Source organism: Oryx dammah, unplaced genomic scaffold, assembly GCF_014754425.2.
Source record: "Oryx dammah isolate SB20612 unplaced genomic scaffold, SCBI_Odam_1.1 HiC_scaffold_28, whole genome shotgun sequence".
Classification (NCBI taxonomy): Eukaryota; Metazoa; Chordata; class Mammalia; order Artiodactyla; family Bovidae; genus Oryx; species Oryx dammah.
Window position 1 is genome coordinate 49,004,135 of NW_024070212.1, and position 23,680 is coordinate 49,027,814.

Consider the following 23,680-nt stretch of genomic DNA (forward strand, 5'->3'; position numbering starts at 1 on the left):
AGGTTGGCTTAAAGCTCAACATCCAGAAAACGAAGATCATGGCATCTGGTCCCATCACTTCATGGGAAATAGATAGGGAAACAGTGGAAACAGTGTCAGACTTTATTTTGGGGGGCTCCAAAATCACTGCAGATGGTGACTGCAGCCATGAAATTAAAAGACGCTTACTCCCTGGAAGAAAAGTTATGACCAACCTAGATGGTATATTCAAAAGCAGAGACATTACTTTGCCGACTAAGGTCTGTCTAGTCAAGGCTATGGTTTTTCCAGTGGTCATGTGTGGATGTGAGAGTTGGACTGTGAAGAAGGCTGAGCGCCGAAGAATTGATGCTTTTGAACTGTGGTGTTGGAGAAGACTCTTGAGAGTCCCTTGGACTGCAAGGAGATCCAACCAGTCCATCCTGAAGGAGATCAACCCTGGGATTTCTTTGGAAGGAATGTTGCTAAAGCTGAAGCTCCAGTACTTTGGCCACCTCATGCGAGGAGTTGACTCATTGGAAAAGACTCTGATGCTGGGAGGGATTGGGGGCAGGAGGAGAAAGCGACGACAGAGGATGAGATGGCTGGATGGCATCACTGACTCGATGGATGTGAGTCTGAGTGAACTCTGGGAGATGGTGATGAACAGGGAGGCCTGGCGTGCTGCGATTCATGGGGTTGCAAAGAGTCGGACACGGCTGAGCGACTGAACTGAACTGAACCATAAGTTTGTTTTTGATATCTGTAAGACTGTTTCTGTTTTGTAAGCAAGTTCACTTGTATCATTTCTTTTTGATTCCACATGTAAATGATACCATATAGTACTTGTCTTTCTCTGACTTAATGCACTTAGTATGGTAGTCTCTGGGTCCATCTGTGTTGCGGCAAATGGCATTACTTCATTGTTTTTATGGCTGAGTAATACTCCACTGTATGCGTGCCATGCCTCCTTTATCCTTTCCTTTGTCAATAGACATTTAGGTTGCTTTCATGTCTCAGCTGCTATGAATAGTGCTGCGGTGAACACTGGGGTGTACCTGTCTTCTTGGATTACGGTTTTCTCCTGATATGTGCCCAGGAGTGGGATTGCTGGATCATACGGTAGCTCTGTGTCAGTTTTTTAAAGAACCTCCATACTGTTCTCTATTGTGATTATACCAGTTTACATTCCCACCAACAGTGTGGGAGGGTTTCCTTTTCTCCACACTCTTTCCAGTATTTATTGTTTGTTACTCTTGGATGATGGCCATTCTCAGTGGTGTGAGGTGATACCTCTTTGCAGTTTTGATTTGCATTTCTCTGATAATTAGTGATGTTGAGCATCTTTTCATGTGCTTTCGGCCGTCTCTATGTCTTCTTTGAAGAAACATCTATTGTGATCTTCTGCCCATTTTTTCATTGGGTTCTTTTTGACATAAAGCTGCATGAGCTGTTTGTATATTTTGGAGATTAATCCTTTGTTGATTGCTTCATATGAAAATATTTTGTTTCTCCTGTGAACATTTTTCTTATTAACTACTTTTTTATTTCCTGGTTTTTAGTGTGACAAATACAAGACCGGAGTTATTGATGGGCCTGCATGTAATAGCCTTTGTGTTACAGAAACTCTTTACTTTGGAAAATGCTTATCCACCAAGCCCAACAATCAGGTATGGACATTATGAATTAACATTCCAGATTTATGGTGCTATCTGATTTTACCTTAAACTACTTATTAAAAGAACTGTTGAACTGGAACTTTAGGATATTTAAAATAATTCAATTGTATATTTTAAATAATTTAATTGTATAAATAAAATAGAACATTAAAAAAATAAGATCATTTCAGACAGTGATAAGGGCTATGAAGAAAATAGTTCAATTGTATTATTAATTGAATTATTAAAATAATTCAATTGTATAGACTCATTCATCCAACAGGTATTTATTAATCCCCTAGTCCCAGCATATTCCATACACTATTTTAGATGTTAGGAAAACGGGGGTGATTAAGACAGATAAGATTATTTCTCTATGGGTGTCATGTTATCCCAGAGGGATACGGAACATAAACAGTTGACAGATAAGTAAATAAGTAAAGTAATTACAAAATGTGGTGTGTTTTATATAGGATATACACAGGGTGAGTTGATGAAATAGACTCACCCTGTGTATATATTTAATTTCTAAATATTTATAGAAATTTAAAGTAGATTTCAAGTCTATAACACTCGCCATGCTTAAGAAGTTTTCTGAAATAAAGTCCAATATTTGAGTATCTTCTGTTTGCTAAGTACTGCTTAAGGCATTGTGAGAGACCATGGGGAACAAGACAGACAAAACCTCTGGCCTCATATGCCTTATGTTTCATGTGAAAGAAGACAGGTGATAAACAGTCAATAAAGAAATAAGGTCATTTCATGGATTCCCTGGTGGTACAGTAGATAAGAATCCGCCTGCCAGTGCAGGACATGGGTTCAGTCTCTGGTCCAGGAAGATTCCACATGCCACGGAGCAACGAAGCCCACGCGCCACAACAGCTGAGCCCTTGAGCCTAAACTGCTGAGCCCGCATGCTGTAACTGCTGCAGCTTATGCACCTAGAGCCCATGCTGTGCAACACAAGAGGCCACCAGAAGGAGAAGCCCAGGCACCACAACTAAGAGAAGCCCCCACTCAGTGCACCTAGAGAAAGCCCATGTGTGTCAGTGAGGACCCAGCACAACCAATATATAAATACAACAGAACATTAAAAAAATAAGATCATTTCAGACAGTGATAAGGGCTATGAAGAAAATAAAATGAGGTCATGGCTTAGAGGGTAACCTGTGAGGGAAGAGGGATCTACTGTAGGTAGGAAATTAGGGAAGGTCAGCCTAAGGGGACCTCTTGGCTGAGACTTGAATGATGTGAAGGAATGAACTGTATGAAGATCACTGAGAGTACATTCCAGGCAAAACCAGTAGCAAGTGAAGGAGGTCATGAAACAGGAATGATGGTGATAGGTTCAAAGAACAGAGAGAGTACCAGCATAGATGGGACATAGAGACTGAGGCAGTAGGTGGTAAAGATCAGGTTGGAAAAGCAGGCCAGCTCATAAGAAGCCTAGCAGACAATGAAAAGGGCTTTGGACTTTATTCTGATTGAATTAGAGGGTTTGAAGCAGAGGAGTGAGTAATCGTATTACTAGTTAATACGGTTATATTTGTTTTTTACAAATAAATAACAACAGTGTAAGCAACAGTAGGCTGCCTGGGTTCACATGCTATAGCTTTGCCACCACTGTATGCCATTCAGCATACTGCTTCACTGCTCTCTGCATCAGTTCATCTATCAGTGAAGTCAGGTTAATGATAGTATCTACTGCATAGCATTGTTACAGGGAGTAAGATAATCAAATAAATTAACAGATTATAGCATAACGTGAAGCACCATATATTGTTAGATTGTTAAATAGCTAGATAGTTAATAACTAATTCTGGGAATTAGGGAAATGGATGTTGAACTTTTCATCTTTCTGTGTAATCTGACTTTAAAAAAGATTATATTTATAGCTATGAACACTTATATTAAGAGATAACATCTCAAATAAACAATTGAACTTTACATTGTAAGGAATTATAGAATAAACTAAATCTAAACCTTGCTGAAGGAAGGAAATAATACAGATTACAGTAGAGATCAAGGAAATAGAAAATAGAAAAACAATAAAATCAGTGAGAACAAAAGTTGATCATTTGAAAAGGTCAACAAATTTGACAAACTTTTAGTTAGACGGACTAAGAAACAATGAGAGAAGACTCAAATTATGAAAATCAGAAATGAAGCAGAGACAGTACTATCAGTTCTACATAGATAAAAAAGGATTATGTGAGAATACAGTGAACAGTAGTACAGCAACAAGTTGGATACTCTAGATGAAATGGGCAGATTCTTCCTAGAAATACAAAACCTACTAAGAAATAGAAGATCTGCATAGACTAACAGGGAGATCAAATCAGTAATCAAGTCCCCCAACAAGAAAGGCCCTGGACGTATGGGTTTCTCTCATGAATTCCAATAAACATTCAAAAAACTAACACCAATCCTTCGTACCTTTTGATGGCTCAACAATGAAAGTTGATCAATGTAATACATGACATTAACATAACAAAGGGGGGAAAGGAACACCACAATTAGTGCAGAAAAAGCATTTGACAAAACTCAGGATAAAAACGCTCCTACTTCAACACAGTAAAAACCCTTGTGTGAAAAACCTACAGCTAACATCATGCTCAGTGGTGAAAGACTGAAAACTTTTCCCCTAAGATCAAGAAGAAGGCAAGGATGCCTAGTTTCACCAGTTCTATTTAATATAGTACTGGAAATTTTGGCAAGATCAATTAAAGAGATAAAAGGCATATAAATTCAAAAGTAAAAAGTAAAATTATCTCTTGATAGATGATATGATCTTATTTGTAGAAAACCCTAAAAATTTCACAAGATTATTAGAACTAATAAATATATTCAAAGTCAACCCACAAAAATCTGTTGCATTTCTATACAGTAACAATGAGGACAGATATATAGACTAAAGGAATATAATAGCCCAGGAATAAACCCTCACATATACAGTCATATAATTTTTGACAAGCATGCTAAGACCATTCAATAGGGAAAGAACTCTTTTTTAACAAATAGTACTGGGAAATCTGGATATACACATGCAAAAGAATGAAGTTGGACCCTTACCTAACACCATACACAAAATTCAAGTCAAAATAGATCAAAGATCTAAAGATATGAATTAAAACTATGAAAATCTTACATGAAAACGTTAGGTGAAAGCTTTGTGACGTTGGGTTTGGCAATGATTTCTTCCACAGGCAACAAAAGAAAAAAATAAAATGTACTTAAGAATTTTTAAACTTTGTGCATCAAAGGTCTATATCAGTAGAGTAAAAAAGAAACAGAATGGGAGAAAGTATTTGCAAATCATATATCTGATAGGGGATTAATATCCAGAATATATAGAGGGCTCCTGAAACTCCACAACAACAACAAGAAACCCAGCTGTATTTAAAAATCGGCAGGGACTTCCCTGGTCCAGTGGTTAAGAATCCTCCTTCATGCAGGAGACGTGGCTTTGATCCCTGTTCAGGGAACTAAGATCCCACAGGTCTCGGAGCAAATAAGCCCATGCACCACAGCTAGAGAGCCATGTGCCAGAACTGGAGAAAGCCCACCCACGTGCTGCTAGGAAGACCCAGAGCAGCTAAAATTAAAAAAAAAAAAAAAAAAGTCAAAGAATTTGAATAGACATTTCTCAAAAAATGGTATACATATATCCAATGAGTACATGAAAAGATGCTCAACATCACTGATTATAGGGAAATGCAAATCAAACCCACACTGAGGGAAATTCCCTGGCTGTCCAGTGGTTAGGACTCCATGCTGTCACTGCTGGGGTCTGGGTCAATCCCTGGTTGGGGAACTAAGATCCCACATGCCACGTGGAATGGCCAAAAAGAAAAAGATACCACCTCACACCCATCAGAATGGCTAGTTTAAAAAAAAAACAGGTGTTGGCAATAATGTAAAAAAAAACTAGAACCCACTATTGGTGGGAATTTAAAATAGTATAGCCACTGAAGAACACAGGTTGGCAGTTCCTGAAAACATTAGAAGTAATGTGACCTTATGATTCAGCAATTCCACTTCTGGATATATATGTAAAAGAATTGAAATCAGGATCTCAAAGATATATTTGTAGATCCATATTCATAATTATTCACAATAGCTAAAACGGAAGCAACTCAAGTGTCCATTGATGTGTGAATGGAAATGCAAAATGTGGGATATTCCTACAATATAGTATTAGTATTATTCAGCATTAAAAAAGATGGAAATTCTGACACTTGCTACAATTTGGTAAACCTTGAGGACATTATAAGCTTGTTAGAAAAGGACACTTACATATGATACTCAAAGTGAGTAGTTGAAATCAGAGACAGTAGACTGGTGGATGGCAGGGCTGAGGAAGGGGGCAAACGGAGTTATTGTTTAATAGATAGTTTCAATTTTAGAAAATGAAGAGTTCTGGAGACATGGTGATTATAGCACAAGTTCATGAAATCTAATACCACAGAACTGTATGTTAAACATGGTTAAGATGATCAAATGTTCTATTTTTTATATTTTAGCATGATTTAAAAACTGGAAAACAATAAAATTGATCATGGTAAAAATACACATATACATATATTTAGGTATGTAATATTTTTTAATTAGGAAAATTGAGGGAAAAAAGCTTTTGAAGTATGATTTCAGATTTGCAGTTCAGAAAGAAAGTCAGCTCAGTGTCGATGTTTTGTTGCTCATTTGTTTTTTTGAGGTGTTGGTGGTTTAGTCCCTAAGTCGTGTCTGAATCTTGTGGCCCCATGGACTGTGGCCCACCAGGCTCCTCTGTCCATGGGATTATCCTGGGAAGAATACCGGAGTGGATTGCATTTCTTTCTTCAGGGAATCTTCCTGTCTCAGGGATCAAACCTGTGTCTTCTGCAGTGTCCTGCATTGCAGGTGAATTCTTTACTGCTGAGCCACCAGGAAAACCCCTTTGTTCAGAGGAAGAGGACACTAAAAATATCATGTAGATTAGATGAGGGTCTTCTACTCTCCCTAAAGCATAATTTGTCATTCTTTTCCCAGATGTATTTAGGGATTTGGGATAATCTACCAGGTGTTGTGAAGTGTCAAATGGAACAAGCACTTCATCTTGATTTTGGTACAGAATTGGAACCAAGAAAAGAAATAGTGCTATTTGATAAGCCAACTAGGGGAACTACTGTCCAGAAATTCAAAGAGATGGTCTACAGTCTCTTTAAAGTAAGTACATGCATTCACATGTTGCTGGTATGACGTGGTTCTCTTCTAGAAGCTGGCAGGATTTCATTATAAGCCATAAAAATGTTGCTATTCTTTGACCTATATCAAGGACTCTATCTTGAGGAAATAATTCAAAGAAAAGAAAAAAAAAAAGAAGGGTGTTTACTTTAACATTACTTATTATAGCTAAAAACGTCCCAATGTGAGAGGAGAGTTAAGTAGATGGGCTGCTCTATAGCTTCACATTATAACCGGTACACCATTTTTAAAAAGGTGAAATAAAATTAGTAGACCCGATTTTTTTTAAAGAATTAAATAGAAATATTAAAAGATGAAAATAATTAACACTTCTGGAAAGAATATTTTTCTCATTTTCAGTGCACTCATATTTTCACTCAGTCTTTCCTTTGGACAGTTTATACTTTTAGACTGTTTTGTGCCAGGGAACATTCATAGGGAAATCACTTTTTAGCCTTTACTATTGGAACAATATACTTGAATGAAATGTAAAAACAATTACAAAATAAGAGATAGTAATTTGTAGTTGACCTTTATAACTTTGGATATGGGCACATTACACTGCAATTTTGCAAGTGTATGGACAAGGCAAAGAATAATTAATGGTTTGGTTAACTACCTACAGGGTTTAAGGAGATCATGGGAGTTAGGGTGGTCATTTCTTAACAGATAAATATACTTAGCAAAGTGGGTTTTACTGCAAGTACCTAAAGCATAGTTTTGACTTGACAAATATAAATATCTGCTACTGCTGCTAAGTCGCTTCAGTCGTGTCCGACTGTGCGACCCCATAGACGGCAGCCCACCAGGCTCCCCCGTCCCTGGGATTCTCCAGGCAAGAACACTGGAGTGGGTTGTCATTTCCTTCTCCAGTGCATGAAAGTGAAGAGCAAAAGTGAAGTCGCTCAGTCATGCCCAACTCTTAGCGACCCCATGGACTGCAGCCTACCAGGCTCCTCCGTCCATGGGATTTTCCAGGCAAGAGTACTGGAGTGGGGTGCCATTGCCTTCTTCAATAAATACCTGGGAATGTATTAAGTCTCCTATGGGTATTCCAGTAGGAAGGTTATTACTTAGCAGGGTAATAATTCCCATAAAGGAAGTTAGTATGTATGTTACACATGGGATACTCATTTTTCATACCTTCTGTGTAATTAGCCAAGTTCTTATCTTTACAGGCAAAGTTGGGTGACCAAGGGAACCTCTCTGAACTGGTTAACCTCATCTTGACAGTAGCTGATGGAGACAAAGATGGCCAAGTTTCCCTGGGGGAAGCGAAGTCAGCATGGGCACTTCTTCAATTAAATGAATTTCTTCTCATGGTGATACTTCAAGATAAAGAACATACCCCCAAATTAATGGGATTCTGTGGCGATCTCTATGTGATGGAAAGCGTCGAATATACCTCTCTTTATGGAATAAGCCTTCCCTGGGTCATTGAACTTTTTATACCATCTGGGTTCAGAAGAAGCATGGATCAGTTATTCACACCATCATGGCCTAGAAAGGCTAAAATAGCCATAGGACTTCTAGAATTTGTGGAAGATGTTTTCCATGGCCCATATGGAAACTTCCTCATGTGTGATACTAGTGCCAAAAACCTAGGATATAATGATAAATATGACTTGAAAATGGTGGACATGAGAAAAATTGTGCCAGAGACAAACCTGAAAGAACTTATAAAGGATCGTCACTGTGAGTCTGATTTGGACTGTGTCTATGGCACGGATTGTCGAACTAGCTGTGACCAGAGTACAATGAAGTGTACTTCAGAAGTGATACAACCAAACTTGGCAAAAGCCTGTCAGTTACTCAAAGACTACCTACTGCGTGGTGCTCCAAGTGAAATTCGCGAGGAATTAGAAAAGCAGCTGTATTCTTGTATTGCTCTCAAAGTCACAGCAAATCAAATGGAAATGGAACATTCTTTGATACTAAATAACCTAAAAACATTACTGTGGAAGAAAATTTCCTACACAAATGACTCTTAGTTCATTTGGACATTGTGACCATTTTAAGAAACTTAGCACTTCAAAAGAAAACTATTCATCATTTTTTCTACATGGCTTGATCCAAACCCTTGCGTTAACAAACTCCTTTCCCCTGGTCCTAAGGAAGCCATCATCTTAAAATACATGTTGATTGCTGAAGGCAGGAGTTACAGGATCAAAAGGTCCAAAAATTTATTCCTGTCCTTTTAGAAACTCTTGGTAAACTTCCTAGTACATCTACCGTGTAACTATTTTGACGACTTAAAAAATAATGCTGTGAAAAGCCTCATTCCATAAACATGAACAGTGAAGAGTATTTTGTAGATTTGTTAGCCAAATATCAGTGCTGGAAATTGTGTCTGCATTGAAGCTGCTATTTAAAAAAGAAAATTTATAAATTTACTAATGTCTTAGCATGGTAAAGTTTGCACATTAACAGGAATTAAGACTGCAAAGCAGGTAAATTAAAATTACTCCTTTATAAACAGGTGTTGGGTTAATAGCATGGTTTCTTATATTATACATTAAAATCCATTTATGTATGAAATTTTACATGGCTTCAGAATGTTGAGTGGCCCTTCCCCACTTGAAACCCATCAGGAAGATTCTTTCTGGCAGTATGTAACTAACTGCCAATTTCAGAGGCTGAATATGGATGAGCTTTCATCATCCTAGATTTAAAGCATCTGTATCTTAGGAACCAGCCACTGGTCCTTCAAAAGGCACATCTTTAGGCCATAGACCCAACAGTTCCACATATCCTGAATCTGAGCTATTCAGAGTGGGACTCTGAAATCATACAACTTCCTATTAATAACTGTTTTCAAACATTATTCCCTATTGGCCAAAGGACTGTTTCTTAAAGAGGCATTTAAATTTACCCGTCTAATGCTTTGTCATGTAAATTTGACATACAAGGGTTGATATGTGCTCCTCTTTTGTTTATTCAGATCTGGCATGTGCCTTTCAACTCTATAAAATGAAACATCTCATGTGAGAAAGACCCAGTATTTTCTGCTCAAAGCTTCACCTGGTTAAAATGAACATGTTAAAACTATATGACCTTCATGGAACAGCTTCCTCTGAAAAATTAAAGCTGGGAATTACTTTAAAATTGTAAACTTTGAAGGTACTTTTTCTTCCCACGTATCATGTGGTTACAATAAATGAATTGAAGAAATACTTCTAATGGAAGGTTTGTCTGTTGCTTACCAGACTTGAATTAACTCCGGTCAGGAGGAATCTGATGCCCAAGAAGCAGATACGAACCTTCAGGCAATATGTAAGCTCTGGGAAAAGCTATACTTGTTTCTGGAAGGAAAATACTGGCTATGTCAGGTACTTTCCAAAATTCCATTAACAAGAGCTTAACACAAACAGCTGCTTATTCAATAAGTTTATTATTGTCTTGTCTGAAAAATCTTGATAGAAAATTGTGGTTTGGTTTAACTCTCAGCAGCTCGTTCCTGAGCTCTAAGGAAGCTTGCCTTCTTCTGAGCTACCCGATCTTTCTTCTGGGCAAGTGACATTTTGGGACGGTTCCACCTAGGAAACGAAAAGAAAGGGATGTAACTTTTAAAAACCATAACTAAAGAGCATAGAGAATATTAAACTTTGAAAAAGACTTTAAAAGTCAAATAATCCAATTCTCAACACATGTACTCATTTATAATCTTAGTCTAACTTTCCCAAATTCCAATTTCTGTGATATTGCCCTATTATATCACAGGACCAAAAATCAAGTATAATGCTTAGACTCATCATTAAAATCCCATGTGCCATGTAGCACAGCCCAAGAAACAGCAGGAGTTACAATGTCCTGGGATAGAATGAGCCACCTCGGTACCATCCGCGGCTAATACATTTCTATCACCACAGTTACTCTAGCAAACCTGGTTCCCCTCATCTCTGCAACATCATGCAGAGCTAGTGATCGAGTTTGCACAATTTCAGAGTCCGAGTGAGATGCAACAAGGCAAGAACCCTTCCCAACCTTTCTTTCCAAAAGAAAAAAGATACACACCTCTTCTTTTTAACTTCTTTCTTGGGCTTCTTCTCATACACTGGATTCTCTCGTATTGCAGCATGAGCTTTCTTATACATCTCCTCCATCTGAAACAAAGCAAAGCAAACAGTACTTGGTTTCATTTCATGTGCCCTAAACGATAACGTGACACACTGTATTTTACTGCTTGCTCTATTTCGTCCTAAGACAGATTCTCAAAAGGAGTTACACTAAGTCCATGTTGGTATCTGTATGAAAACCACATTTTCCTAAGTCCCAGTTTTTACCACAGGCAATATGAACTGACACTATTCAAAAAACATAATCTTCCTCGGAAAAAAAAAAAAAAATCACAAAAATTTCTGAACTGTTCAGCTATACTTCTTGAGTCAAGTTCAGAATAAATTGTTTCTGTAGAAACACATACTACGCTCACTTAAAACCATCTGACCTAAATTCTTTCATTCAAGTACAGATACAGGCCAGCATTTAAGAGGTTACAATGAGGAATATGTGGGCCAACAAATGCCAAATACATCTCTGTCCTCCCACATTCCCCATTATTTCTATTTTCTACTGATTTCTGATAGGTCTTTACAAAAGTTATTCCCAGGATCCCATACCAGGGACCTCCTGATCTATTACCACAAATCACCATATCTGGTAGTATCAGGCCTTAGTGGAATCAGAAAGAGGTCTGAATTTCCCTAGAAAATCCTGAAAGGCTATTAGAAACATTACTGAGAATTTTGTTCTAAAATTTAACAAAAAACAATGCTGCAACTCTCTGAATTGTTTCAATACTCCCTAACCCAAGCAAATGCCTACCAAACACATGGAAGATCAAGTCATGAAGAAAGAAAAATGCCTGAAACTCAGTAACAATTACCTTCTTAAGAATAAGTCAAGTTAATCCAGATCTCTACACATTCAAAGTGGATAAAATGCAATTACTACATGCATTTGTATAAAGCTCATTAGCCAAGGAAAATAATGCAAAAACTTAAAACAGCACTTGAGACCTCAAATACCTAAATCCCTTTTGAAAGTTTCTCTACTTCTCTTAGCTATTACAGCTCTCTACTGTATTTAACAAATTTAATGACTTCAAATGCAGCCATTTAACAAATCTAACCAACCCAGTTAACTTCTTCCACAAGATCAATTCCATAGGAAATACAACCATGTATGTAGATAATACCATGAATTTAATTTATAAAAAGACCACTTTCTGTTGGAGACATACCAGATGTGTGCAGAAGATTTCAGGAGGCACACATAAGCAGAGGCCTCTACAGATAAAATGAATGAGCTTACTGTAAAAGGATTAGCCAAAGAATGGTCTGGCTCAAGTATACCATGCATTAGCAAAGTGACATCTGAAAACACATGTTGTAGCTTAGGAAAAAGTTTTATAGCCAAAGCAGAATCAGTCAAAACTAAAAGGTATTTTTAATACTAGGGTGATGTCAATAGTAACATAAAGAAATATACTCATGTGAAAATTAACATGCATCTACATTACTAATATAAAACTACCCATTTCATAGCTCAGAAACTCAAAACTATAGTGTTTATTCAGTCTTAAAAGACTGTTTACTAAGCATACAAATGACATTAAGTGATCTACCACCCAATTATAATTCTATTTTAAATATAATTTTTAGACATAGGTATACCAAAATACAAACTATGCACCAACAGAAAGAACCTAACAACAACAATTACTTGACATATAAACCATCAATTTACATAAAATTCTATATTTGTAGGTTTTATAATCTGTGATTTTGGTGTTCTATGCCCTCATTATCAAAACTAGCACTATCATCTTCAATTACTTCAATGTGTTAAGAGATAACCCCGAGACTCAACTTTAGGTGTGATAAACTTCACAACATTAAACTTTAGAAAACACAGGCCCTTTCACTTCTGCAACATCACACACAACTAGTGATAGACCTGTCCCTCTCCTTTTATGTGCATGCCTGAGACACACAAAATCAACATGAAACTTACTGGCTATAATGAAGAATGAACCTTTCCCCTATTATCTCAAAAAAAGGAAAGTTTAGTAAATAGCACCTCATATCAGAGTAGATTATAACTATGACCACATGAATGAATTTTTTAACTATAGAACAGCCAAATGCGTAAGAGCCACCAAATGCTTTAGATTTGGATGCCTGAAGCTTGCCATCCTTAAGCATCTAGAAGATTCCTAAAAGCATGCTGACAAGCCTAGCTCCTTCCAATATCTTTTCTGACTTTTTAATTTGCCCTGGGCCCAATATCCCAATTTCATTTTAAGCCAAAAACTACTTTTTAAGGTCTGTCTATACCTACGAACATGCCCTTATTTAATTTTAACTGTTAACCTGAGATAAAACTGTATTACTGTACCTACCCAAAATAAATAGAAAACTTGGTTTTATAAATTTACCAATACAGGCATTTAAAAATTTTTTACCATGTCTGGAGTTACGTTGTTCTTTATGTACTGAGAGAACTGTTTCTTGTAAGCATCTTCATCTTCTTCAATCAGGTAACGCATGTAATCTGCAACGTTCTGCCCCATAATGTGCTTTCGGTGTACCTCAGCACTGAATTCTTTGCTTTCTGAATCATAACCAGGGAACCGTTTGGTACTGAAATAAAGTTTTCCGTATTTTAGTATATACTGGTTGAAATCAGTTTACTACCAGGAATTCATTTCACTAGCTGCCATCAGTCCCGTCTTGAAACAATTAATTGCATCATATGCAACCAAAGGACCAACTACAGACTGCTCAGTTAGTGGGATATCATCATTCAGCAGCTAATTTCTGAATTCCTGGACAGAAAATCATGCCACAAGCACCTTTAAAAACTATTAAATGAACCAAGGCCACTATAAAGTTAGTTCTCCATATTTCAGAGACACATTTCAAAATTACTTTCCTGATAACCTACAATTACTTAGTGGTGCCTCAGGGTACATGCTAAAAGTGATTTGTTCCAGATTACATTAACAGGTGCCTTGCAAGAGAACTGGCAAGATACAACCCCCTCCCCGCAAACCCCCTATGTTATAGAAATAAGTGCCAGTTAGGTTATATTTTACTGTTTACCACTCTCCTACCAAAACAGGCAAGTGAGGGGGAGGGGAAGTATTGGTGGAATAGAGTTGCTCATTTCTAACCAAAATTTACCTTGTGGCCCAGCTCGTAAAGAATCCCCCTGCAATGCAGGAGACCTGGGTTTGATCCCTGGGTTGGGAAGATTCCCTGGGAGAAAGGAAGGGCTACCCACTCCAGTATTCTGGCCTGGAGAATTCCATGGACTGTACAGTCCATGGGGTGGCAAAGAGTCAGACATGCCTGAGCGACTTTCACTTTACTTCAACCAAAACTTAGCCACACACAAAAGGTAGTGGTTTCAACACTGGCTTCTCTACTTACCGGCTCTAAAACCTTGGACAATTTATTTTACCTCTGAAGCACAGTCTCTTCATTTATAAACCATGTTACAATCCCTTCCTACCCCGCCAAGTTCCTTTTACACAGTACCCAGCACATGGCAAGTACACAATGATACTATTACTTTCATTGGTTCAGTTTTCTCCAAAGCCCAACTGGTTAGAAATAGTACAGTTTTGGAGTCCAGGAAACATGGTCTTGAATACTATTACCTGTGAGGGATAGACAAGCCTCCATCGACAGCTCCCTTTAGGGCCCCAAAAACTTTATTCCCGGTAGTAGTTCTGGCAAGTCCTGCATCCAAGTAACAGGTGAAGGCACCAGGTTGACCATCAATGCTTTCCACATTGTATTCATCACCAGTCACCTCAACTTGGCCTTCATAAATTTTGTCCATACCAAACCTATTAAGAAGCTATTAACAAAGAAGCCAGTCTAAATGCTTATCAGAATATATTCAAACAACTCTAAAATATCTCAAAATTCACAACTTTAATAGCCAAACAAAAAAATTCTTTCCAATGCACTTTTCTGTTTATCCCAACCTACTTTTAAAGAAATTTCAGACATCCAATTTTAATCACAAGTATAACTGTTTATAATAGTTTCTGAATCGACTACACTGTCCATACTTGATTTTTGTAGCCATCAATTAGGACACAGTACTTAAAAGAACATCTTTTTTTTCTCTACCAAGGCACTACATTATGTTAATTAAGCCACTACTCTGCTAGTACACGTCAGGTGGCTATGGTTTCACAAGTATTGCCTTTGCACTAAAATGCTCTCATATAAAAGACAGTGTTCCGCAACCAAACATGTTTATAACCGGTGAAGATGCTGTGGGTCCCTAACAGTAACACATGCTTAACAATTCCAATGCAAAACAAGGTCAGTAACCAAGAAAACAAAACAAGGCAAAAATTACACTTTCATTTCCTTTCTGTATTATACGAAATGCTGCCACCCAGAGGCAAAGATTATTAAAACAAAACTGAATACCCCCACCCCAAAAGCTTAAGGCACTGCTTCTCAAAACTTAGCATGTATATAAATCACATGGACATCCTATCAAAACATAATTTCTGAAGGTGTGGAGAACAGTCTGCATTTTTAACGTACGCTGATGCTCACAAGATCTACACTTCTGAGTAGATCTGTCCAACAAGTAGCCACCAACCAGCCACAGCCGGTTATTCATATTTAAGTTAAAAACTCAGTTATGAGTAGCACTAAAAACATCTCAAGCACTCAATATATGTGGCTAGTGGTTACCACATCAGACAGCATAGATTACAGATATCCATCACTGCAGAAAATTCTACTGGCCTAGATACACCCAACAAACAGGAAGGAAAATTGGAGAGGAAAAAAAGGCTTCCCCAGATTAGAAAGTGTATCTGTTAGAAACAATGCATGGTATAAAATTATCTTCTGCAGTGGTGCCCTTGTAAACCACAGGGGCACCTCCTCTGTCCTCATGGTTGAAGGTATCTGATCCATGTATGAACCATCTATGTTACAGACAACTCCAGTGAGCTAATTCCAAAATATCCCAATTGAAATAATCTTGTACATACCCTGCGGGCCAGCAGCAGGCCAGTACAATATGCGGCAGCATAATTTGTCAGGCCAACCTTCACACCGTATTTTGGGAGTTCGTGAGCATAAGCTGCACAAACTATCATATCTCCTTCTATACGGGCATAAGCAATCTACAATAAAAGAAAAATGAGGTTAGTAATCTGTTTTCACTGATTACTTGTCCCAAGTATCTTCTTTGTCAAAGGACTTAACAAAAAGCTAGATACACACCTGCATCACTTAAGACTTGTCTTTGTTAATTAAACCCACTCACTGTTTCAACTACAGATTTGGCTTCCTCAACTACAGCAGGTAGGTTTGAGTCAAATGCCACAATACATATGTCTCAAATTACACAGCTGGTAATGGACAGGGAAGCCTGGTGTGCTGCAGTCCACTGGGTCGCAGAGTTGGACATGGCTGAGCAAACTGCTGCTTTCTGAAAATCTTTTGCACGGGAGACACCTTCATACATATTTACTAAAACTACTTCGAACAATATACAGGAATAAGAACACTCTTAGGAGTCTAATATTCACACCCACCCACCTCTTCAAAGCAGTGGATAAGTAGACAGTCCACAACAAATTCTATTATCCTACTGGAATTGCAACGGGCAAGAACCTTCTACTAGGTCTTAAATTTATCCTCCCATCCCCCCAAAACAGCATAGAACCATAAATTTCTCTAATCCGCCCCCCACTAAAGTGAATGGATTAAACTGGGGTAGCATTGCCAAACAGCTGATCTTCAGAGTATTTTTTTTAACAGGCTCCACCTTCAGACCTACTAAAACGTTTTTTCGAGTGCCAGGCACCAAACTAGACAGACCTAATCCATACATCTGTTCTGCTTCCCAGGTATGTCTCTAGCACAGTGAGGGAAGAAGTGGGCTGGAGGTTATTTAAGTCTAAACTACAGCTATTATTTAAGTCTAAAATACAACTTACCTGACAAATGATATCTCTGTTCGTTACACGAACTATCATTCTGTATTTAGGTGTGTTGTACTTATTTTTATCTTGGATTACCAATCGTTTCCGAGCATAGTAGTCAGTTTTGCCCTCTGAAAGAAAAAAATAAATTAAAAAAAGTCCACTCTGCTACAAAGCAGAACCTTTTCCTACTGAGAATATGAAAACCTGACCGACCATACCTCGCCTTCTTCTGAATTTCACCTGGTATCTCTTGAAGTAGGCCTTGTTCTTGACAACTTTAACAAACCCCTTTAAGATAAAAGAATAAGTTATTAAAATTTTGATAAACGTTTTAGCTTAATACCTTTGACATTTGAGTTAACTTTGTTAAAGTAACAACTTAACTTTGTAACAAAGTAACAACCTAAACTTCAAAAGTGAATCCAGAAAACCATCACTTTCTCAAATCAGAAATCAAATCATTTTTCTTCTATTTTCCATCTATTAAGACTGACAGTTCTATACAACAAAATAAAAATGAATCAGCGCCAAAACAGGAATGAAAAAACAAACATACGAAATGCAGGCCAATTTATTATAGTAACCAGATAGAAAACGAACACTATTAAAGTTTTAAACACTCTCCACTTTCATTCCCTCTTGGACCAACAATCCTTGTGTCCAACTTTTGCTCAAGACAACTATTTTGCAAACGTCAGTCTGTTCTTAATGCTGTCCCATTTCGTGAACCTAATATTTTCCCTTTCCTCGAACTTTTTTCAAAAGCCTAAATTTCTTGTCACGAAAACAACTGGCCAAGCACATATTCAGCAATTACTTCCGATTAAAACAACAGTCCCCCACAAACTACAGCACCACTCCACCCGAAAACCCACTAAAATCTGGTACCAGCGACAACTCAGAGAAAAAGGCAGGAGAGGCACATCAAAGTTAATGGGCTTTCTTTCGGGGCCCAAAGACACCACAGCCTCCAGGTTCTACTGACGGTTTTGGGTTTAAAGCCACTTTTTCGGCCCAGTAACACAGGTTTTCCAAACAACTTGCCGACCCCGACGCTCCCTCGGAAAAGCCACCAGTCATGAGCGGAGCTGGGTCCGGGAAGCCACAGCCCGTCTCCACTCAGGCCAGCAGTCTGAGACCGACTCCATGCAATCTTCCCTTCCGGGCCGCCTGCCGGAGCCCCCCTCTGCCAAGCCAGAACTATCCACACCGTCTGTCTACTATACTCACCTCCTCCTCAATCCCCTGTCCCAGCTCCCATCTTCTTCAACCCCTCCCCCACTAAGCTTGAGCGCCGTGGCAGCCATTAAGGCCACGCTGGGAGCTGCAGCCCGACCACAGCGGAGCCGGCAATCTAACGCCATCCGACTCCTGCGCCGCGCTAAACGGACTCTAGGCGGGCTTTAGGACAAGGAGAGGGAGGCCCCATGCATCTGTAGCCCCAGCAGCGGGATACCCACTCACCATCCTGCGGAACAGAACCCCGACTCCGCGGCTTGCCACAGAGCTGCAGAACCAGCACGGCTCCGGGGGGGAAAAAGGCCGCGGCGCGCGCGCAGGCGCAGTATGTAGCGCCGACGTTCACGCCAGCGACGTGTGGAAGAGAGACCAGCCGGTCGGCCGGAGTGCAGTGTGCCTCCCCCTGCTGGTGGGAAGACCGGTGCTGACCTTCACCTTCCCCCGACGAATCCTCAGAGCCGCAGAGTCCCACAGCTCCAGACCGGTAATCCGACAGGGAGCGACTGTGAGCACTAGCATGGAAGATTATTAACGGCATTCACTTTGCAATGCTAGCAAGTTGTTTCATAACAAACCTGTATTACTTTTGTAAGCAAGAAAAAAAATTTTAATTAAGTAGAATGAATTTGCTGTAGAGCACTTTTGCCTGCTCCTTGACTACGCTTCCGAGTCCAGAGCATATGGCCCTCACGAAGCTTTGCCTTAGTGCTCCAAGCCTGGGTTAGGAGCCTTCCCACAGCACATTTGTACCTGCCTAGCCTACCCTAGACTGTAAACTCCCTGAGGGTAGTAGGCCCTGCTGTTAAATTCCTTTGCTTCTCTAGCACTTAGTCTAATCTGTCTGATACTTGATGAAACTGCAAACAAACCCAAATTGAGAGACATTCTACAAAGTAACTGGTATGTATCCTTCAAAAATGACAAAATCATGACTGTTAAGGAAAAACTAAAGAGCTATTCCAGACTGAAACAGACAACTACATGCAATGTGCGATTCTAGGCTTCATCTTGGACAATAAAGAAAAAAAAAAGAAAAAGGAAGGGCTTTTTTTTTTTTTGCTTTTCTACGAAGAATATTCTCAGAATACTCAGTGAAATTTGAATGAAATCTGTGGATTAGATGGTGGTAATAGATCAATGTCAATTTCATTCTGATAACCACACTATGGTTATGTATGAGAATATTCTTGTTTTTCAGGAAATATACTTTGAACTATTTTGGAGTTCAAAATAGGCATTATTACGCAATTTATTCTCAAAAAATTACAAAAAATAATCACATTTGCGTGTGTACACATATACATGTAAAGAGAAGGAAAATGGAAAAGCAAATGTATTAAAATGTTAACAATAGGGAACCTGGAAGAAGGATATATGGAAATCTTTTGTACTACTGTTCTTACAACCAATTTGTGATTTTGAAATTATTTCAGAATAAAAAATAAAACATTGTGAGGACTTTCCTGGTGGTCCAGTGGCTAAGACTGTCCCCAGTACAGGGGGTCCGGATTCAACCCCTGGTCAAAGAATTAGATCCTACATGCCTCAACTAAAAACTCCTCATGCTGCTGCTGCTGCTGCTAAGTCGCATCAGTCGTGTCCATCTCTGTGCGACCCCATAGACGACAGCCCACCAGGCTCCCCCATCTCTGGGATTCTCCAGGCAAGAACACTGGTGTGGGTTGCCATTTCCTTCTCCAGTGCATGAAAGTGAAAAGTGAAAGTGAAGTCGCTCAGTCATGTCCGACTTTTAGCGACGTCATGGACTATAGCCCACCAGGTTCCTCCATCCTTGGGATTTTCCAGGCAAGAGTACTGGAGTGGGATGCCATTGCCTTCTCCATGCTGAAACTATTAATAAAAAATCTCGAATGCAACAATGGGGATTGAAAATCCTGCTTGCTGCAACTAAGACCTGGAGGAGCCAAAAAAAAGAGAGACATTAGGAATGCCCTGCCAGATCAGTGGTTAGGAAATCCCTGGTTGAGGAACTGAGACCCCCATAAGCAGCTCAATGTGGTCAAAAGAAAAATAATTAAAAATAAAACATTGATTCCTCTTAAAATAGGAGATATTTCTCTTATTATATGAAGTGAAAACAAACTCAGTTTTATCAAATATGTCAAATATTTAAAACAAATAGAAAATAAATCAGCAATTTTTAGTTCTGGTAATGCCAAAGAATTGATGCTTTTGAACTGTGGTGTTGGAGAAGACTCTTGAGAGTCCCTTGGACTGCAAGGAGATCCAACCAGTCCATTCTGAAGGCGATCAGCCCTGGGATTTCTTTGGAAGGAATGATGCTAAAGCTGAAACTCCAGTACTTTGGCCACCTCATGCGAAGAGTTGACTCACTGGAAAAGACTCTGATGCTGGGAGGGATTGGGGGCAGGAGGAGAAGGGGACGACAGAGGATGAGATGGCTGGATGGCATCACGGACTCAATGGATGATGGACGTGAGTTTGAGTGAATTCTGGGAGTTGGTGATGGACAGGGAGGCTTGGTGTGCTTCGATTCATGGGGTTGCAAAGAGTCAGACATGACTGAGCAATTGAACTGAACTGAATTATGATTTAATACCAAAATATGGAAAGTATTCTATGATATCAATCCATGAGGTACTTACTTAGTGCCCAAATCATCTAGATCTTTATTGAAACCACACTATCAGTTCAGTTGTCGCTCAGTCATGTCTGACTCTTTGAGCCCCCATGTACTGCAGCACGCCAGGCTTCCCTGTCCATCACCAAGTCCCGAAGCCTACTCAAGCTCAAGTCCATTGAGTCAGTGATGCCATCCAACCATCTCATCCTCTGTCGTCCCCTTCTCCTCCTGGCTCCAATCTTTCCCAGTATCAGGGTCCTTTTAAATTACTCAGTTCTTCACATCAGGTGGCCAAATTATTGGAGTTTCAACTTCAGCATCTGTCCTTTCAATGAATATTCATTCAGGACTAATTTCTTTTAGGAATGACGAGTTGGATCTCCTTGCAGTCCAAGGGACTCTCAAGAGTCTCCTCCAACACCACAGTTCAAAAGCATCAATTCTTCAGCACTCAGCTTCCTTATAGTCCAATTCTCACATCCATAAATGACTACTGAAAAAACCATAGCTTTGACCAGATGACCTTTGTTGGCAATGTCTCTGCTTTTTAATATGCTGTCTAGGTTGGTCATAGATTTTCTTCCAAGGAGCAAGCATCTTTTAATTTCATGGCTGCAGTCACCATCTGTGATGACTTTGGACCCCTCCCCCCACCAAAATAAAGTCTCTCACTGTTTCCATTGTTTCCCCATCTATTTGCTATGAAGTGATGGGACCAGATGCCATAATCTTAGTTTTCTGAATGTTGAGTCTTAAGCAAACTTTTTCATTCTCCTCTTTCACTTTCATCAAGAGGCTCTTTAGCTCTTCTTCACTTTCTGCCATAAGGGTGGTGTCATCTGCATATCTGAGGTTATTAATATTTCTCCAGTTCATAGTCATGCTTCCCTTGGTGTCTCTAATTTTCTTGAAGAGATCTCCAGGTAATCTTGATTTCAGCTTGTGCTTCATCCAGCCCGGCATTTTGCATGAGGTAATCAGCATATAAGTTAAATAAGCAGGGTGACAATATACAGCCTTGATGTGCTCCTTTCCAAATTTGGAACCAGTCTGCAGTTCCATGTCCAGTTCTAACTGTTGCTTCTTGACCTGCATACAGATTTCTCAGGAGGCAGGTCAGGTGGTCTGGTATTGAAGAATTTTCCACAGTTTGTTGTGATCCACACAGTCAAAGGCTTTGGCATAGTCAATAAAGCAGAAGTAGATGTTTCTCTGGAACTCTCTTGCTTTTTTGATGATCCAGTGGATGTTGGCAATTTGATCTCTGGTTCCTCTGCCTTTTCTAAATCCACCTCGAACATCTGGAAGTTCACGGTTCAGGTACTGTTGAAACCTGGCTTGGAGAATTTTGAGCATTTGCTAGCGTGTGAGATGAGTGCACTTGTGCAGTAGTTTGAAAATTTTTTGGCATTGCCTCTCTTAGGGACTGGAATGAAAACTGACCTTTTCCAGTCCTGTGGCCACCGCTGAGTTTTCCAAATTTGCTGGCATGTTGAGTGCAGCACTTTCACAGTATCATCTTTTAGGATTTGAAATAGCTCCACTGGAATTCCATCACCTCCACTAGCTTTGTTCATAGTCATGCTTCCTTAGGCCCACTTGACTTCACATACCAGGATGTTTGGCTCTGGGTGGGTGATCACACCATCATGGTTATCTGGGTCATGAAGATCTTTTTTGTATAGTTCTGTGTATTCTTGCCACCTCTTCTTAATATCTTCTGCTTCTGTTAGATCCATACCATTACTGTCTTTTATTGTGCCCATCTTTGCATGAAATGTTCCCTTGGTGTCTCTAATTTTTTTGAAGAGATCTCTAGTCTTTCTGATTCTATTGTCTTCCTCTATTTCTTTGCACTGATCACTGAAGAAGGTTTTCTTATCTCTCCTTGCTATTCTTTGAAACTCTGCATTCAAATAGGTATATCTTTTCTCTTCACTGTAATTATGAAACAGTGGAAACAGTGTCAGACTTCATTTTTGGGGGCTCCAAAATCACTGCAGATGGTGACTGCAGCCATGAAATTTAAAGACGCTTACTCCTTGGAAGAAAAGTTATGACCAACCTAGATAGCATATTGAAACACAGAGATATTACTTTGCCAACAAAGGTTCGTCTAGTCAAGGCTATGGTTTTTCCAGTGGTCATGTATGGATGTGACAGTTGGACTGTGAAGAAAGCTGAGTGCCAAAGAATTGATGCTTTTGAACTGTGGTGTTGGAGAAGACTCTTGAGAGTCCCTTGGACTGCAAGGAGATCCAATCAGTCCATTCTGAAGGAGATCAACCCTGGGATTTCTTTGGAAGGAATGATGCTAAAGCTGAAGCTCCAGTACTTTGGCCACCTCATGTGAAGAGTTGACTCATTGGAAAAGACCCTGATGCTGGGAGGGATTAGGGGCAGGAGGAGAAGGGGACAACAGAGGATGAGATGGCTGGATGGCATCACTGACTCGATGGACGTGAGTCTGAGTGAACTTGGGGAATTGGTGATGGACAGGGAGGCCTGGCGTGCTGTGATTCATGGGGTCGCAAAGAGTTGGACACGACTGAGCGACTGAACTGAACTGAACTGAACTGATGATCGAAAAACATCTAATTATCTCAAAATGTTTTTTCCCCTTTGTAATTGGTTTTTACCTTATGTGATTTTATGGTTGTACACTGAAGGGTAGCAAAAAAACAAAAAAAGGTTGGATCCTTTTTTTTATATCAACATATTAGAAACCTTTTAAAACTGTCCTTTTATGTAGAAAAAAATAATTGGTCTTCAATGAAAGAATACACTTTATTTCTTAAAAGGAAAATGTGTAAAGCTATGATTTTGTGGGACTGAAAGTCTGGAAAACATCAAGGACAATCAAACTTAGTTATGATTGAGTATGTCTGGGTGTTCTGCTGGTAGGTTACTTATATATTGAAAGACTAATAAGATAAAGACAAAAAATTCATAAATTATGATAAATTTATTCCATAAAACTTCCTTTTTTATCTCTTCATTTCAACAAAATTCCTGTGTTGC

The 23,680-nt window shown here is 39.2% G+C and overlaps 2 protein-coding genes and 2 non-coding genes across 5 annotated transcripts in view; 1 reads left to right on the forward strand and 3 right to left on the reverse strand.

The window, feature by feature from the left end:
• DIPK1A (divergent protein kinase domain 1A) overlaps positions 1-10,013 on the forward strand; it is a 127,933-nt gene extending 117,920 nt beyond the window's left edge. The window contains exons 3-5 of the mRNA XM_040232300.1: positions 1,521-1,628; positions 6,645-6,821; positions 8,018-10,013. Coding sequence (XP_040088234.1) covers positions 1,521-1,628; positions 6,645-6,821; positions 8,018-8,830 — 1,098 coding nt within the window. The 3' untranslated portion in view covers positions 8,831-10,013. The remainder of the gene's footprint in view (positions 1-1,520; positions 1,629-6,644; positions 6,822-8,017) is intronic.
• Positions 9,291-18,439, reverse strand: RPL5 (ribosomal protein L5). Of its 2 annotated transcripts, none has more exons than XM_040232303.1 (8): positions 18,280-18,439; positions 17,034-17,103; positions 16,828-16,943; positions 15,874-16,008; positions 14,506-14,708; positions 13,306-13,483; positions 10,854-10,939; positions 9,291-10,375 (listed from the first exon to the last, which is right to left on the reverse strand). In XM_040232303.1, exons 1-8 carry the CDS (start codon positions 18,280-18,282, stop codon positions 10,276-10,278), a joined length of 891 nt encoding a protein of 296 aa, XP_040088237.1. In that variant the 5' UTR covers positions 18,283-18,439; the 3' UTR covers positions 9,291-10,275. The 2 variants fall into 2 exon arrangements, with proteins under 2 accessions (XP_040088237.1, XP_040088236.1); XM_040232302.1 differs by having other exon boundaries at positions 10,854-10,942.
• On the reverse strand, positions 10,643-10,775 carry LOC120857118. The gene has a single exon (XR_005719592.1). It is a non-coding gene; the product is annotated as a small nucleolar RNA SNORA66 (small nucleolar RNA).
• LOC120857116 lies at positions 13,556-13,651 on the reverse strand. The gene has a single exon (XR_005719590.1). It is a non-coding gene; the product is annotated as a small nucleolar RNA SNORD21 (small nucleolar RNA).
• Positions 18,440-23,680: the final 5,241 nt, after the last annotated feature.

What these genes read in the sequence shown, in the direction of transcription:
- RPL5 (XM_040232302.1), bottom strand. An exon ending in ACAGAGATATCATTTGTCAG is followed by an intron (nt 16,009 to 16,827) that starts GTAAGTTGTATT and finishes CTTTTATTGTAG; the next exon opens with ATTGCTTATGCCCGTATAGA. An exon ending in GGCTTGTCTATCCCTCACAG is followed by an intron (nt 13,484 to 14,505) that starts GTAATAGTATTC and finishes ACTTTATTTCAG; the next exon opens with TACCAAACGGTTCCCTGGTT.